We start from the raw sequence: 16,541 nt of genomic DNA on the forward strand, positions 1-16,541 counted from the left end.
CTAACGGGACTTCCCCGATAGAGCTCCTGACAGACATGAACTATGGTGGATCAAGTTTGTTGGAACCTCTCCAGTTAACTGTTAATAAACAATGATTAATTTAAGATTGTCCATGTGTAGAATTTCCACAAGACAGCTTAAACAAATGCAAATGCAGCTACTTTGCTGTTATTCTGGCTGTAAGTTAGCTGTAGTTGGCTAGCTAGCAAGCAAGGGATGAGAACGTTGCCAGGAAGTATGGCAATGGAACATTTAGAATGAACAACTGGGTCGCGTCCATAGATACAGAACAAAAAGACTTGGTAGCGACTGGGTAGCGTCTCTGGCAACCGAAGCGATAGGACGAACGACCAGCCAGCTTGGTTAGCAACCCTAGATTTGTGTCGGGCCTATATCTTGTGGAAGGATGAAATAGTATGAATAAATTCATCAAAATACCGTTTTTTATGAAAATATGTCAATCATTATTTTAATTAAAATTCATAAAAATTATGTTTTTTATGAAAATATTTCAATCATTATTTTAATATGTTTGTAAAATTATAATGCCCCAGAAGCCGGTGTTTGGAGGATTTATTGGCACGGTTTGCCAGCCCTTGACACACCAGTGCTAATATCAAATCAAATCAAATGTTATTTGTTACATGCGCCGAATTCAACAGGTAGACCTTCCAGTGATATGCTTACTTACAAGCCCTTAACCAACAATGCAGTTTTAAGAAAAATACATCAAAAATTAAATTAAAGTAACAAATAATTAAAGAGCAGCAGTAAAATAACAATAGCGAGGAGATATACAGGGGGTACCGGTACAGAGTCAACGTGCCGGGGTACCGGTTAGTCGAGGTAATTGTGGTCCTCCAAACAGCGGCTTCTCGGGTATTACAGTCATTGTAAAGTGCCTTTGAATTCACTTTAAGAAACACGTTTGAGGATCATGCGGTGAGCTATGCATGCCTCCATTCATTTAGCCTAGCAAATGCTCATACACTCAGCAAAAAAAATAAACATCAATTTTTCAGGACCCTGTCTTTCAAAGATAATTAGTCAAAATCCAAATAACTTCACAGATCTTAATTGTAAAGAGTATAAACACTGTTTCCCATGCTTGTTCAATGAACCGTAAACAATTAATGAACATGCACCTGTGGAACAGTCGTTAAGACACTAACCGCTTACAGACGATAGGCAATTAAGGTCACAGTAATGAAAACTCAGGACACTAAAGAGGCGTTTCTACTGACTCTGAAAACACCAAAAGAAAGATGCCCAGGGTCCCTGCTCATCTGTGTGAACGTGCCTTAGGCATGCTGTAACGAGGCATGAGGACTGCAGATGTGGCCAGGGCAATAAATTGCAATGTCCGAACTGTGAGACGCCTACAGGGAGACAGGACGGACAGCTGATCATCCTTGCAGTGGCAGACCACGTGTAACAACACCAACACAGGATCGGTACATCCGAACATCACACCTGCGGGACAGGTACAGGATGGCAACAACAACTGCCCGAGTTACACCAGGAACGCACAATCCCTCCATCAGTGCTCAGACTGTCCGCAATAGGCTGAGAGAGGATGGACTGAGGGCTTGTAGGCCTGTTGTAAGGCAGGTCCTCACCAGACATCACCGGCAACAACGTCGCCTATGGGCATAAACCCACCGTCGCTGGACCAGACAGGACTGGCAAAAAGTGCTCTTCACTGACGAGTCACGGTTTTGTTTCACCAGGGGTGATGGTTGGATTCGCGTTTATCGTCAAAGGAATGAGCGTTACACCAAGGGCTGTACTCTGGAGCGGGATCAATTTGGAGGTGGAGGGTCCGTCATGGTCTTGGGCGGTGTGTCACAGCATCACTGGACTGAGCTTGTTGTTATTGCAGGTAATCTCAACACTGTGCGTTACAGGGAAGACATCCTCCTCCCTCATGTGGTACCCTTCCTGCAGGCTCATCCTTATATGACCCTCCAGCATGACAATGCCACCAGCCATACTGCTCGTTCTGTGGGTGATTTCCTGCAAGACAGGAATGTCAGTGTTCTGCCATGGCCAGCGAAGAGCCCGGATCTCAATCCCATTGAGCACCTCTGGGACCTGTTGGATGGGAGGGTGAGGGGTAGGGCCATTCCCCCCTGAAATGTCCGGGAACTTGCAGGTGCCTTAGTGGAAGAGTGGGGTAACATCTCACAGCAAGAACTGGCAAATCTGGTGCAGTCCATGAGGAGATGCACTGCAGCACTTAATGCAGCTGGTGGCCACACCGGCTACTGACTGTTACTTTTGATTTTGACCCCCCTTTGTTCAGGGACACATTATTCAATTTCTGTCTGTGGAACTTGTTCAGTTTATGTCTCAGTTGTTGAATCTTGTTATGTTCATACAAATATTTACACATGTTAAGTTCGCTGAAAATAAATGCAGTTGACAGTGAGAGGATGTTTCTTTTTTTTGCTGAATTTATATTCCTATGCCAGAGTCAACACAAATCTATTCTGTAACAACAATGCCATGTTACAAGTGTTTATAGGCCATACCTGATGATATGCGGCTGCTGTGTTAAACGACAAATGTCTTTTTCTTGAATTCATTGCTGATCAGATACTTCAGTTGTAACTGGTTCTGTTGCACTACGTTTTTACAGTTGATAGACAACTTTATCACCGTTTCAAACTTAGACTATACTCTTTTTTTAACAATAGCCTGTATACAAAGCAAAACGTCTCCGGTGCTGCAGCATGCGCTCATTCGTTGTCATGCTCTGTTGTGGTATTAAAAAAGTATCTGCTTGTCTCAAGTCATTCATTATTATTTTGGGTATAGCAGTGGGTCACTTGTTTATTTTCAAGCGTTCAGGGAGGGTCGGGTAAATATATATTTGACTAAAGGGAGGGCCATCCATTTTAATTTCAGAGAGGTCTGATTTTCTTCAGGTATCCCTCATTATAAACAATGTACAGTCCCTTACAGTAGTTATACTCCTTTCTTTCCTATGAGTTTCACATAATTAACACTAAATCATTTCTGGAAATGAATCACAAAGCACATTGCATCTCTACATTCCTTATAGATGCAACAGAAATAAGCATGCAGTCTCCCCCAAAATATTAGATAAAAAAAAACAATTAAACTTAGGAGAGATGGGAGGCGTGAGTGGCTATGAGGGTTGCATAGACTTAGAAAAGAGAAAGGCCAGCCATCTTAGAACCTCCTATCTCAGGTAAATATAATAAATATCCTTACTGTAAGATTAGAAAAACCGACAGGATTTAAAATCATTCAAACAGTGGAATCAGAGCCCAGAATGGATTGGCCTAGGTTCACATATTATAGTATCCATTGGGCATAACTACCGTAAACACAATGCATTCTGTGATTTTAGAAGGCACAGTAAAGGAACAGAAGAACACATGAACCATGGTCTTGTGTTAAAGTGCAGTATGCCTTTCCTGCTACTCCCTTAGCTAGTGGTAATCTTTTCATCTGTCGACCCTTCGATCTATCCATCTTGATCTGTCAATCTAGTATCATTCTGAGAGGACTTCATGGTGCGATGTTCAGAGAGGAAGGACAAAGAAGGCCGCCAGCGGTCTTTGGGGACAGGATGCGGCGAGGTCACTGGAAACGAAGTGGCATCACGGACTTTCCAGCTGCAGAGGGAACAATGAGAGTTAACATACGCTATACATACAAACGTATGTATACACCACTTCAAATGAGTGGATTCGGCTATTTCTGCCACAGGGTGTATATAATCGAGCACACAGACATAGACAAACACTGGCAGTAGAATGGCCTTACTGAAGAGCTCAGTGACTTTCAACGTTGCACCGTCATAGGATGCCACCCTTCCAACAAATCAGTTCGTCAAATTTCTAAACTGCTATAGATGCCCCAGTCAACTGTAAGTGCTGTTACTGTGAAGTGGAAACCTCTCGGCGCAACAACGGCTCAGCCGCGAAGTGGTAGGCCACACAAGCTCACAGAATGGGACCGGTGAGTTCTGAATCGCGTAGCGCATAAAATCGCCTGTCCTTGTTTGCAACACTCATTATCGAGTTCCAAATTGCCTCTGGAAGCAACGTCAGTACAATAACTATTCATCAGGAGCTTCATGAAATAGGTTTCCATGGCCGAGCAGATGCACACAAGCCTAAGATCACCATGTGCAATGCCAAGCGTCGGCTGGAGTGGTGTAAAGCTCGTACCCATTGGACTCCGGAGCAGTGGGAACGCATTCTATGGAGTGATGAATTACGCTATACCATCTGGCAGTCTGACGGACGAATCTGGGTTTGGCGGATGCCAGGAGAATGCTACCTGCCCGAATGCATAGTGCCAACCGTAAAGTTTGGTAGTGGAAGAAAAATGGTCTGGGGCTGTTTTTCATAGTTCAAGCTAGGCCCCTTAGTTGGGGCAGCAGGTAGCCTGGCGGGTAGGAGTGTTGGACCACTAAACAAAAGGTTGCTGGATCAAATCACTGAGCTGACAAGGTAAAAATCTGTCATTTTGTCCCTGAGCAAGGCTGTTAACCCACTGTTCCCGGGCGATTCTGTGCTTCCAACTTTGTGGCAACAGTTTGGGGAAGGCCCTTTCCTGTTTCAGCATGACAATGCCCACGTGAAAAACGTGAGGTCCATACAGAAATGGTTTGTCGAGATCGGTGTGGAAGAACTTGACTGGCCTGCACAGAGCCCTAACCTCTAGCCCATCAAACACCTTTGGGATGAATTGAAACACCGACTGCAAACCAGGCCTAATCGCCCAACATTAGTGCCTGACCTCACTAACGCTCATGACTGAATGGAAGCAAGTCCCCGCAGCAATGTTCCAACATCTAGTAAAAAGCCTTCCCAGAAGAGTGGAGGCTCTTATAACAGCAGAGGACTCCATATTAATTCCCATGACTTTGGAATGAGATGTTCGATGAGCAGGTGTCCACATACTTTTGGTCAAGTAGTGTAAGTCAATGGAAGGTGAGCTGTGTATTAGGTGTGTATTGCATGGTGTGGTTTGATGGAACACAAGCAATCCAGGTAGTTTCTCTTCATCTCACCTGCATCTTGCTGTAGATCCAGGGCAGTAGGCTAGACACCTTGGTGTAGACCCCCGGCCTGTTACTCTGCCCACAGCCGCTGCCCCAGCTGGTCACGCCCACCAGCTGCCAAAGGTTGTTACTGGCTTGGCACACCAGAGGACCACCACTGTCTCCCTGTGAGAGAAGAGAAGAGGAGAGAATGGATGAATGAACAGTTGAAGTGAGGGGCCAAGATGTGGAAAGCACCTGCTACAATATACTGTATGTTCTCATGTCGTGGATAGCAGATGAGGTAGAAGGGAATTTGAGCAGTGGGAGAGACGATTTTCTCAGCCCAACGGCGTCTAAGATGAGGACAAGAGTTGGTGAGTAGCAGGAAAGGACAGCTGTGGATTACCGAAGTTCCGAATTTTAATGAGTAATGTTGGCACCAAACGTTCTAAGACAGTTAGTTAGACTCTGGGAAGAATTTAGAATGTTGCTGTCATGGAACATCTGGTGTCCTTACGGAGGTCAGTTTGACAGACTATGGCTCTGTAAAACAAAAAAAATACATATTTTTGTATGTTAATGGGATAGGGAGAGATAGAGGTGAAAGGCAGGAGTAAGAGTGCTGAAAGAGTAGTAGGCCGAAATGGAACCCATGCTGACAGCGGCACATTGTACATGTGCTCCAGAGGCAGCGGCTTAAACCCCTAGAGCACCCCAGGGGCCTCATTTCTAACCGTTGCGTAAATTTCACACCAAAAATATTGAGATTTATAAACTTGGTGTACGCCGTTCATACACGTCTCCCGTTATAAATCAGACTTGACGTAAAACTGTGCGTGTGAACAAGCATTATAACTCTGTAAGACTAACGCCTTCTATTTTCTGTATAATTTGGAACTATTGGAATTAGGCCACGGCAATTTCTAAAAGAAAGAGCAATTGCGATGTTTTTGGAGGTGTTGGCAGAAACTTTTAATCTTTTGCAATAACTTATGCAGTATCTGGCAAAGGACTGGGACAGTTTCTGAAAGAGAAAACAATGGCTAATTGTTGTGGACCTGCCAGCAGAACATTTTAGTTCAACAATGTTTTGCATTGACTTTTCCTCCAACCTAAATATGCTGGACTGCGAATTCTGAAACATTGTCTAGGCTACTCAAAACATTTTAAATTACAGTAGGCTACTCACAGTTGTTGCATACATAATGCAATGTAAAATATCAACTGTCTGTTCACCTGTTAAATTCAACTGTGCGTGCTGCCTATGGGATCGCATAGGCTATCTATTTACTAGGCTACTAGGCCCAATTAAATGAGATGTGCATGGCATTTTTTTATATGGCTACTTCGTGAATGCATGACGGCTAAAAAAAAGGTGAGGAATTTATTCTGCAATGGTTATAATAATAAAGTAAATAGGAAATAGATGTGTCTAATTATTTTAGAATCCAAAAACAAAGAACATAGATTTTTCCCTCTTCTCACTAATGGCAAATGGCTGCATCTTATTTTCCTTTTACATATATATTTTTTTATATATTAAGCGTGTCATCATATCCCCTATTTGCACAAAATACTTACTTGCCTGCTTGCAATACAATACTTCAAGCACTAGAAAATGTGTGTAGGCATGGACTGACGTTTGCGTGGAGATAAGCATATTCTCACGCCGAGTTAAGTTTGTATTAAAGCCAACGTTTGCGGTAAAACTGCAGCACGCACGTTTTGGGGTATATTTTATACGTACGCAATGTTTATAAAATGGGTCCCAAGCCCTGTAAATAGAAGAATTCAACTACAATATGTAGACATGTACCTGACAGGAGTCCCTGCCCCCGTTGAGATCTCCGGCACACAGCATGTTGTTGGACACACTGCCAGAGTATACTTTGGAGCTGTTACACACACGCACGTCGATGATGTCAACGGCCACCTCCATCAAGTCTTTGGAGGGTTTCGCTGTGAAGGGACACATACAGTACACGGTCATTCTCCAAACACACACACTTCAGCTAGCAACACTATGGCTAGTTGCACTATGCGAACTGTTGCTCTTCTGAATATAGCATGTGTTTTCTGCAATGAGAAGACAGTGAGATTGGATGAATGATGCAGGTGTAGCCTCCTTTCTGCACATCACTCTCTTTGTATCATAGAGACGGACAGGCCATATGGCAATTCTGGAAAATGCCAGATGGGCGGGTTGATTTTTAACCCAGTGGGCCTGTCCAAATTGTTGTTGTTTCTTGTGCAAAATGATAAAAAACGGCTGGTGTGTGGGCCTCGATGATAGAAATGGGCCAGTGTGTTAGAAATTTCCGATCCGAATTCTGGTCCCAGTCTGTCCCTGTTGTTTCACTCTAAGAAACATTATTTCCTTTCGTATAGTCTATTTCTCACTCCCTTGTCTCTCTTCCTACCTGCCCCCTCATCTGTTGTTCCGAATCCCGAGGTCCAGCATTTGGTTCCATGGGGGAATGTCTGGTCAAAGGCTGGCAAACAGGCAGGCTGAACTGCATCTGAATAAAAACAACACAAACAGTAAGTTAGATTAACAGAGTGGGCATTCTGACTTCAGACACTTTCGTAACACATAGTTACAAAAATGACACACACGTACCCACACCCATACGCACACACACCCATGTGAGGTTACCATTCTGAGAGTGGATGCATCCCAGGCATTTAGAGCTCAAAGGGCAAACATTTTCACAGTGCTGTACCAACATTGATGCTAGCGTTTCCCTAGCGTTTCCCTAGCGTTTCCCTGATATTGAAGGAATAGAGCCGGACTCACTAGTGAAGTCCACTGGTGAGGCCAGCTTCAGTATGGCGATGTCCTGGTCGTTGGTTACATTGTTGTAGTTCTCATTCACGATGATCTTCTCTACGAGGTAGGGAGAAGGAAGCTTGTCTTGTGTCACCACTCCTCCGTACACACGCCACTTACTGGCATCAAGAACCGGAGGGAGCGGCCTTCAATGGGCACGGGAAGAAAATACAATAAAATTATAATGAATTTACTTCTCAAACCAAGGCTGTAGTTTATGACACAGATTATGTTATTATTATGGTAATAAGGTGTATAATTGAGTTTGGTTGTCAAGGTGAGGGTTGTTGAGCTGATGAGGGGTTGTCATGCTGTTTATTCTTGAGTCACGCTGAGCAAGTTGCTGCACAGATTCACTACTAGTCTGTGTTTTATATGGATATGTGTTAGTAAAAGGACTGACATTCTCCTTAGGCTAATGCGTTCATGACCCTGTCGGAAACTCGGAAATACAAGCTTCCGAGTGGGAACAAATCCATTTGAATTGTCCTCTAACGAGTCATTAAAAGTCATACTCCCTAGCATCACCTGAGTACTCCGGTATTGTCGGACATGCTGAACTCTGACTAAGGACTTCTTGTTGTTTCATTTATCAAAAACAATCCATTTATATGTTGTTGTTTTTTTACACTGTTTACGAGCATTTTCGCTGTGCTTTCCGTTTATGGTTGGAGTAGCTAGCTTGGCATTCTCAACGAATTCAAAACATGAACGCAGCGAAGAGGGTAATCTGTGGAGCTATTACCAAGGATCTACATAGTGTGTTTAGAATTAGAACCAAGGGATCCGTTTGGAACTGAGCCTTGTTGTCCTCTAGTCACTGACCCGAGGAAGCAGTGGGCAGCTGTCACCACAAAGTCAGGGGACACCAGGATCCCTCCACAGACGTGTGATCCACCAAAGTGTAGAGAGAGTTGCCAGGGCCATTGGCCCAGCTTGGCAACACTGCCCCCTATGATCCGAGAGGACAACTGTTGACGTCCACAATCTCGGAAAAGGGGAAGAAGTGATCAAATGTTTGTATCTAATTTAACTAGAAGTCAAATTCAAATAGAAGGTTGATATAGACCTGCCTGGTGAAATATGACCAGATTGAGAGCTCCTTACCAACACACTGCAGAGAGACAGTATTCTGGTCAGGGCAGGACGAGCTACACAGCAACACAAGCACAACCATGTCAGGAACTCAGGATCTAACATTAAACCACACTGGGATATGTGCAGCATGGTTACAGTTGTTTTGAAACAGCCTTCATGAGGCTTATAATGCAGCTATAATAATGACATACCATTACATCCCAACCAGTCATGACAGATAATGACAGTGTATGACTTAACGCCATCATTCCCTCGACATTACTGGGACTGAAATGAGTAAATACATATGTGCTAAGGTTTGTAGAGGAGTTCTCTTACCTGACATTGACCTGGCCCTGGATGGGTAAAGACGATCTGTTGTTCAGGGTTAGACCAATGGACTGCTGGGATTTCACTGCCTTGGTTGCAAAGGACCTGCATGGTCGACACACAAACACATTTAGATTCTGTCTGCCAAAGCAATACGAAAATCTATTCCCCTCCCATGAAGCATTCCCAGAAAGTCAATTTGGCCACAGGCACACCAACCCCAGAGAGAGAGGAGAGCAGAGATTCAATCTGAGAGTAAATAATGAAAATGGCAGCGGTGAAATTAGACGTCACTGAGCAAATGCCTGTGAGAGAAAGTAGTTGCTTTGAGAGGTAGCGTATACAAAAGGCTGTTCTGAGAGAAAGTGATTGCTCTCTAAAGGTAGCTTATGAAATGGCTGCTGTGAAAAAAGGTGATGTCTTACTTTCTGAAGCCCAGTTGGGCACAGGTTCGGTTGGCGTAGCTCTGGTCCCATCCCTGGTAACACACTGGGAGAAAACGACCGTCCTGAGACGTTCTGACCTGTAGAGCACCGTCCGCCCCAAACCTCACTGGAGAGAGAGGGAGAGGAGGGATGGAAGAAACAAGATACGAAAAGGGTTGTGTTTCTCTGCTTGTCATACGTCGGGTGTACATCGAGACACCTGTCCACCTGGCTTTCATTTCTGTACACCTACCTGCAAGTCTGTATGTCTGTCTGTCGTGTTGTGTGTGAGAGTGTGCTTACCACAGCTGGACTCATCCGTGCCCAGTTGGCAGTCCCGCAGAGCGTCACATTGGACGGTGGAGTTGGAGCAGGTGTCATGAACAGGCATGCTCAACTGCTTCTCATGGTGCCCCTCATCCTCACTGTCATGGTGGTCGAGGGTGGCAGCCGCTGTTGCCAACCTGGTACCGTAACGCACTACCCAGAGAGAGAGAGAGAGAGAGAGAGGAAATATGTGCAACATGGTCACAGCTGATTTGAAACAGCCTTCACGAGGCCTATAATGTAGCTATAAGCGAGAGAGAGCGAGAGAGGCGGGGGAAGGGTTGGATGGGGTAGGTTGGGGGCCACAGAGAACGTGTAAGGGTGGGGAGAAGAGGAGAGACAGAGGAAGTGGTAGCAGAGGAAGACTGTCAATGTCTGTACAAATACAGAAGGGAAAGGGTCAGTTGCATGACTGAATGCATTCAACCGAAATGCGTCTTCCGCATTTAACCCGACCCCTCCTGAATCAGAGAGTAGCTTAGAAATAAATGAGTAAACAGGCATACAAATACATGAGTAACAACATAAGAATAAATATGACGACAACCCTGGTCTTACCTCCGAGCCAGATGGCAATGGCCAGGAGGAGCAGCAGAACGATGCCTGCTGACCCACCAAAGCACTTGGCACTACGGTGGCAGCATTTGTGTTTCTTCTTGTTGTCAGGAAGAGCTGGTAAAACACACACAACATACACGTCAAAACAGATATACCTTCCCCAGGAGACCATATACAAACCATACACTGAGTGTGCAAAAACATAAAGAACACCTTCCTAATATTGAGTCGCACTCCCGTTTGCCTTCACATTGGGTCATGGACTCTACAAGGTGTCGAAAGCATTCCACAGAGATCCTGGCCAATGTTGACTCCAATGCTTCTCATAGCTATGTCAGGTTGGTTGGATGTCCTTTGGGTGGTGGACCATTCTTGAAACACACGGGAAACTGTTGAGCGTGAAAAACCCAGCAGGATTGCAGTTCTTTACACACTTAAGCCTGTGTGCCTGGCACCTACTATCTTGCCCATTCACCCTCTGAATGGCACAGATACACAATCTATGTCTCAATTGTCTCAAGGCTTAAAAATCCTTCTTTAAACTGTCTCCTCCCCTTCATCTACACTGATTGAAGTGGATTTAACTAGTGAAATCAATAAGGTATCTGTCACGTTCACTGTCCTCAAACTCCCTGTCATAAATCAGCCAAGGCGCAGCGTGCCGGTAATTCCACATCCTTTATTTTACGTGAAACCGAACAAAACAATAAACAGGATAAACAGAAATGACCGTGACGCAACTGAGGCGCACACAAAACACTCACAGAAAGAATAATTACCCACAAACATAGGTGGTGAAAAGGCTACCTAAGTATGATTCCCAATCAGAGACAACGATAGACAGCTGCCTCTGATTGGAAACCATACTCGGCCAAAACAAAAAAATATAATGACATAGAATGCCCACCCCATGTCACACCCTGACCTAACCAAACAGAGAAAAACAGCTCTCTCAGGTCAGGGCGTGACAGGATCATAGCTTTCACCTGGATTCACCTGGTCAGTCTACGTCACGGACAGAGCAGGTGTTCCTAATGTTCTGTACACTCAGTGTATAGACAACACATAATGCAGACAGATAACTAGGGAGTTAAAATCACACTTCTCAAGGATGTTTTTGTATTGCTACCAATTCTGTTGAAACTTCTATTATTTTACGCTACTTTCACTGGTGGTTTGTAGTCCCCTGAAAGTAAATAAGGAATAGAGGGAACTGGACTAGGACAAAACTGGGATAGTCAGGCAGTAGATAGAGAGTACTACTCACATATACTGGGCTGGCAGATGTGTTGCGCAGCCACTGGTGGGGGGTGCTGGGGGATGTAGTGTAGCTGGTTGGGAGGAGTGTGCCTTGGACCCGCTCCATAGAATGCCTCTTCATAGGACTGGAGGGGCGGGACGGTTTGTACCTCAACAGAGTAGTATGGAGGAGGGAGCTCGTACTGCAGGGGAGAACACAGAGAAAAAGACAAAAGGTTAAGCAGCAAAAGGTTAAGCAGTCAGGATCAAACACCCATGTGGGAACTTAAAGTCCCAGTGTTTTGTATCATGTTGTATATATTTAACACTGTAAAAGTGTAAAAAAAAAAGTGATCAGTTTTATTTCCTGATAGTTGGTGGTTGATAATACAATCTACACAGGACCTTCAAAATGACATCGCTAGGTGGTATAGGTTTATGGTCCAGTGCAGTCAAAACTGTGATTTCCCTGTGTTTTATATAATACTTTGAAATTGTACAAAATATGATAATGCCTTTTTAATGTAAGAGCTGTTGGAAAAGACAGTCTGAAATGTCATTGTTTTGTTGGGGTGGAGTTTTGGACTGCCTGGTGACATCACTAGGTGGTAAATTAGTTAATAGACCAATAAGAAAGAGGGTTCCAAACCTCTCTACCAATAACAGCTTTTCTTCAGTTTTCCCCTCCCCACTCAGACCACTCCAAGACAGTCCTAGGAAAATTCTTGCTTGAGAAATTGCTATTTGCTAAAAAGCTATTTGTTTGCCTTTGATCATTTTAATTGAGAACAATCACAGTAAGGTACTTAAATATTAGCCAGAAATGATTTGATATTGAGATAAAAATGCTGATTGGACTTTTTAATAGACCAATAACAGAGTTCAAAACTGTTCTGCCAATAACAGCTAGTTTTCAGTTTTCTCCTCCCCACTCAGACCACTCCTAGACAATCTTAGCAAAATTATTTTTTGAGAAAGTTTTTTGCTAAAAAGCTATTTTTGTTTCTTTTTTACTATTTGAATGGAAAACTATTACAGTAAGGCACTGAATTGTTTGCCAGAAATGATTTGATATTGAGATTTTTTTTTAAACGGCTGCATTGGGCCTTTAATAATCCCCAGTAAAACAACTTCCATGCAGGAACCCCGATTCTTCCATAAACAACAGTGTACGGGGTGCTGCCTAGAGACATTTTACATTTTACATTTTAGTCATTTAGCATCCAGAGCGACTTACACATGTTGATTGCGAACAGGGCTTACAGATGGTTGATGATTGGTGAAAAACAACCACATTCTAGTATCTACAGGTTAGATATAACTCATTGTCAGCCATAATCATATCATCCTCATCGAGCGAGTTTGAGATCCCAACACCTGAATAACCAACTCAAGCACAATGGAAGGTCCCATGTCTCTAGGCAACAATGTGCCGGGATTCCCAATTGGCCCCTTATTAATTTCCTCCATTCTTTATCATGCTCTCATTTCTGCTTTATATTCATCTGCTCCCCATAGCGCTATCAAGCATCTCAGACAATAGAGCTAATCAACGTTGCCAAGGACAAGCTCACATTGCCCCCCAGGAGTCTCTATTGTTGCCACGGAGAAGAAAGGTGGCTGCCATGGAGACAACAGAACAGCAAATTCCAAAATCAAGTTGTGGTCGTCCACCTGTCCCTGGCTGGCTGCTGCCAGGTTGTATCACACAGGTGATTTGTAACCCACATTCAAACACAGGTGCAGGTCAGTCAGTCTGATAGTGTGCTTTCCTCCCCCTGGGGCTGGATGACAGACAGCCAGGGTTCAATATTGGCTTTGAGTTCTGTCTCTCTTTTCCTTGACGCTAAATGGACACCTTTTCACTTTACACTGTGTGTTTATTCGGGGGAGGGGGGATGGGGTGCATTCCAGTCATGTTTCCTTGTAGGGATGACATTGCTTTTAACTTCCCTAACTGGTTCTGATGTTGGGACTTTGGCTGATCTGCGCATGGCGATGTTTATGTTGCAATGACCGACATGGAAAGAATCTGCTTCCTGTACAACATGCATGCACACATATAAATTACCTCCACACTGATTCCCATTGTTAGGTTCTAAATAAACAGAATAAAAACTAACGGACAACTAGATAACGCTCAAACCAAGTTTATTCACCCACTGGGTCAAACAGCTGCAAAGACAAAGACATGTTTTCACGAGCACATATTTATATCTTCCTCCTATGCTGAGTCTCCTCCTTGCACATCTGGACAGCCAATACATCTCTATTGCTAGACAGGACTTCAGTCATTCCTGTTCTCTCACTTCATCTGATTTGACCTCGGCCCAAATTCCTCACTCCTCCCCAAATCACGGCAGTCCTACCTTATCTGTTGACTGAAACCAGACTGTGGCCCTTCTCCTCCCCTTAGGACACCTGAGACGTAACAATAACATGTTCTTCCTGCACTCCCCTTTCTCACTCGGTAGATTTCCATATCCTCAGTTCTAACACGGTAACACGAATAAGTCTATTTCATATTTCATGTTCAGAAGTTAGTACCCAACACCACAACAGATGAGAAGTGTGCTCTGCTCTACATCTACAGTGGATGTGCTATGGATTGGTGGAGATTTACACAACATTGCAAGATTCTTAGGTGGAGGTTTGATTTCAGAGGCCCTAGGCTGTAGTGATGATCACAAGGATCATTAGATCCTATATGTCTACAGCAGACTATCACGTCCTGGCCAGTATAAGGGTTAATTGTTATTGTAGTTTGGTCAGGACGTGGCAGAGGGTATTTGTTTTATGTGGTCCGGGGTGGTGTTTTGGTAAAAGTGTGTTTGATTTAGTATTTCCGGGTTTTTGGTTTATGGTCTATGTTTATGTATTTCTATGTGTAGTCTAGTAAGTGTGTTTCTATGTAGAGTTAATTAGGGTGGACTTCCAATTGAAGGCAGCTGTGTGGTGTTGCCTTCGATTGGAAGTCCTATATTAGTTGGGTGTGTTTGTCTGTGTGTTTGTGGGAGATTGTTCTGTGTTTAGCCTTGTGCCTTGCCAGACTGTCTGTATATCGGTCGTTCACTTGTTTTGTTATTTTGGTGTTCATTTTGGGAAGTTAATAAACGTCAAGATGAGCTTACACATACCTGCTGCGTTTTGGTCCTCCATTACCGACGAAAACCGTGACACAGACGTGGATCATATTGAAGTGTTTGTCTGGTTGTCTGTCTTGGTGACAGAGTGAAGACTCCAGGGCACAGTCAGTAATAATACCAGTTTATAACCTAAACCTTTTCTTTGGTAAACAGCTCCAGTTTCATGACCATAGGCACCAAACTCCAACGCAAACGAACCAGAATGCTGTCCCAAGTGGATATTCAGTTGGTGGAAGAGCCGGCTTGCCTGAATTCCCAACTGAATCGACATAGGTCAATAGACATTGTTCCAGGTTTTATGTTTCAGTTACATTTCAAAGGGAAGATTGTACTTATAAAACATTGAAGTTGTTATATACTGTAATTTTGAACTTCAATTCCAAAGAGTACCTTTGAGCTCAATACTAGATCTGTAGGTAAAATGGAACCAGCCCACATTGATTGATTCATTAATCAAGACAGATAAATCCTCTCTGTTACTGATGGGACTCCACAGTAGCAGGGTAGAGTAGGCCTATTGGGCTCATTTCCACCACAGGTCTTATTTCACAATCTGCCCCCGTATTTTGGTTCCACAAACTGGGTGAATAGACTAGTTTGAGCCATAAAACCACTATCCATTTAGATGAAGAACCCCGACTTTCAACATATTTCCCACATGGAGGATTCAACATCAATTCAAAACACCATGCGAAGCAACACAGTACAGAGATCAGAGACAGAGGCGATCGCAATGAGATCATATGGGGCTCCAGCGACACACCAGCTTGACCCTGTGCCTCGGTCTCCTGGTAAGATGTCAACACAAATTGGTTCACATATCCTGCAATCTGTCCATGATGTGGCAAAGAGTACAACTTTTGAGAACATCAGCAATACACAAGGAAAGGCCACTTTTAGTTAAATAACCCACTCTGACAGAGGAAAGTGAGAGTACGAGTACAGCATGGTCAGTGTATGAGAAAGAAAAGAGTCTTGTTTTGGAAGCTGGTGACAGAAGTTAGCCCATGGGAAACAGATAGAGAACCAGAGAAGCAGAGAACACGGAGGACAGGATAAAGGAAGAACTTACAGGGTCATGCTTTGCCATCGGACGCTGGGGGAGCAGTGAGGAGAATGGAGGTGAGACCTGGTAGGAGGAGCTTTTCACAGGGCCACTCAAACAGTCACAGAACAGTGATCAGAGCATGCTGACGCCACATTTGGCACTCCTTCTTTCCTCTCACTGTCTAACCCTGGACCCCTCCACCCAAGCCACACAGGTGGGACTGCCCCCCTCCATCCAACCCTCCCTCTCTCATCTCCTCTTCACTAAAATGGGTGTGTCCCAGTGCGCTACTTTCCCACCCGCCAGACCGGTTTCAAGGTAGCCAAGGAGAGACAAAGATTGATTCACACCGTGTGGCCTGCTCCATTCCAGCTCAGGTGACACCAGCAGGGCAATCAGAGCCAGGGACCAAAATGGCGTCCTCTCAGACAGCCACATTTTATTTATGTGGCAGATCTTTTTCTCAGGACCTCAGTTTGAAAAATTCTGTCTGTCAGTAGTCACAACTCATGTGATGTAGAGTTGTTCCAAATAC

The 16,541-nt window shown here is 44.1% G+C and overlaps 1 protein-coding gene across 1 annotated transcript; it reads right to left on the reverse strand.

The window, feature by feature from the left end:
- Window positions 1-2,438: 2,438 nt before the first annotated feature.
- Window positions 2,439-16,212, reverse strand: LOC123729263 (transmembrane protease serine 13). The gene is made up of 13 exons (XM_045703563.1): window positions 16,031-16,212; window positions 11,841-12,015; window positions 10,574-10,687; window positions 9,992-10,168; window positions 9,689-9,815; window positions 9,273-9,368; window positions 8,964-9,007; window positions 8,682-8,844; window positions 7,824-8,002; window positions 7,447-7,545; window positions 6,843-6,985; window positions 5,054-5,209; window positions 2,439-3,647 (listed from the first exon to the last, which is right to left on the reverse strand). Exons 1-13 carry the CDS (start codon window positions 16,046-16,048, stop codon window positions 3,633-3,635), a joined length of 1,506 nt encoding a protein of 501 aa, XP_045559519.1. The 5' UTR covers window positions 16,049-16,212; the 3' UTR covers window positions 2,439-3,632.
- Window positions 16,213-16,541: the final 329 nt, after the last annotated feature.

Source organism: Salmo salar, chromosome ssa20, assembly GCF_905237065.1.
Source record: "Salmo salar chromosome ssa20, Ssal_v3.1, whole genome shotgun sequence".
In the NCBI taxonomy this organism is placed as follows: domain Eukaryota; kingdom Metazoa; phylum Chordata; class Actinopteri; order Salmoniformes; family Salmonidae; genus Salmo; species Salmo salar.

Excerpts from the sequence above, each read along its gene's own strand:
- LOC123729263 (XM_045703563.1), bottom strand. Across the intron at positions 10,688-11,840 it reads CATCTGCCAGCCCAGTATAT|CTCTTCCTGACAACAAGAAG; the intron begins GTGAGTAGTACT and ends GTGTTTTACCAG. Across the intron at positions 9,008-9,272 it reads CAGGGCCAGGTCAATGTCAG|CTCGTCCTGCCCTGACCAGA; the intron begins GTAAGAGAACTC and ends GTTGCTGTGTAG.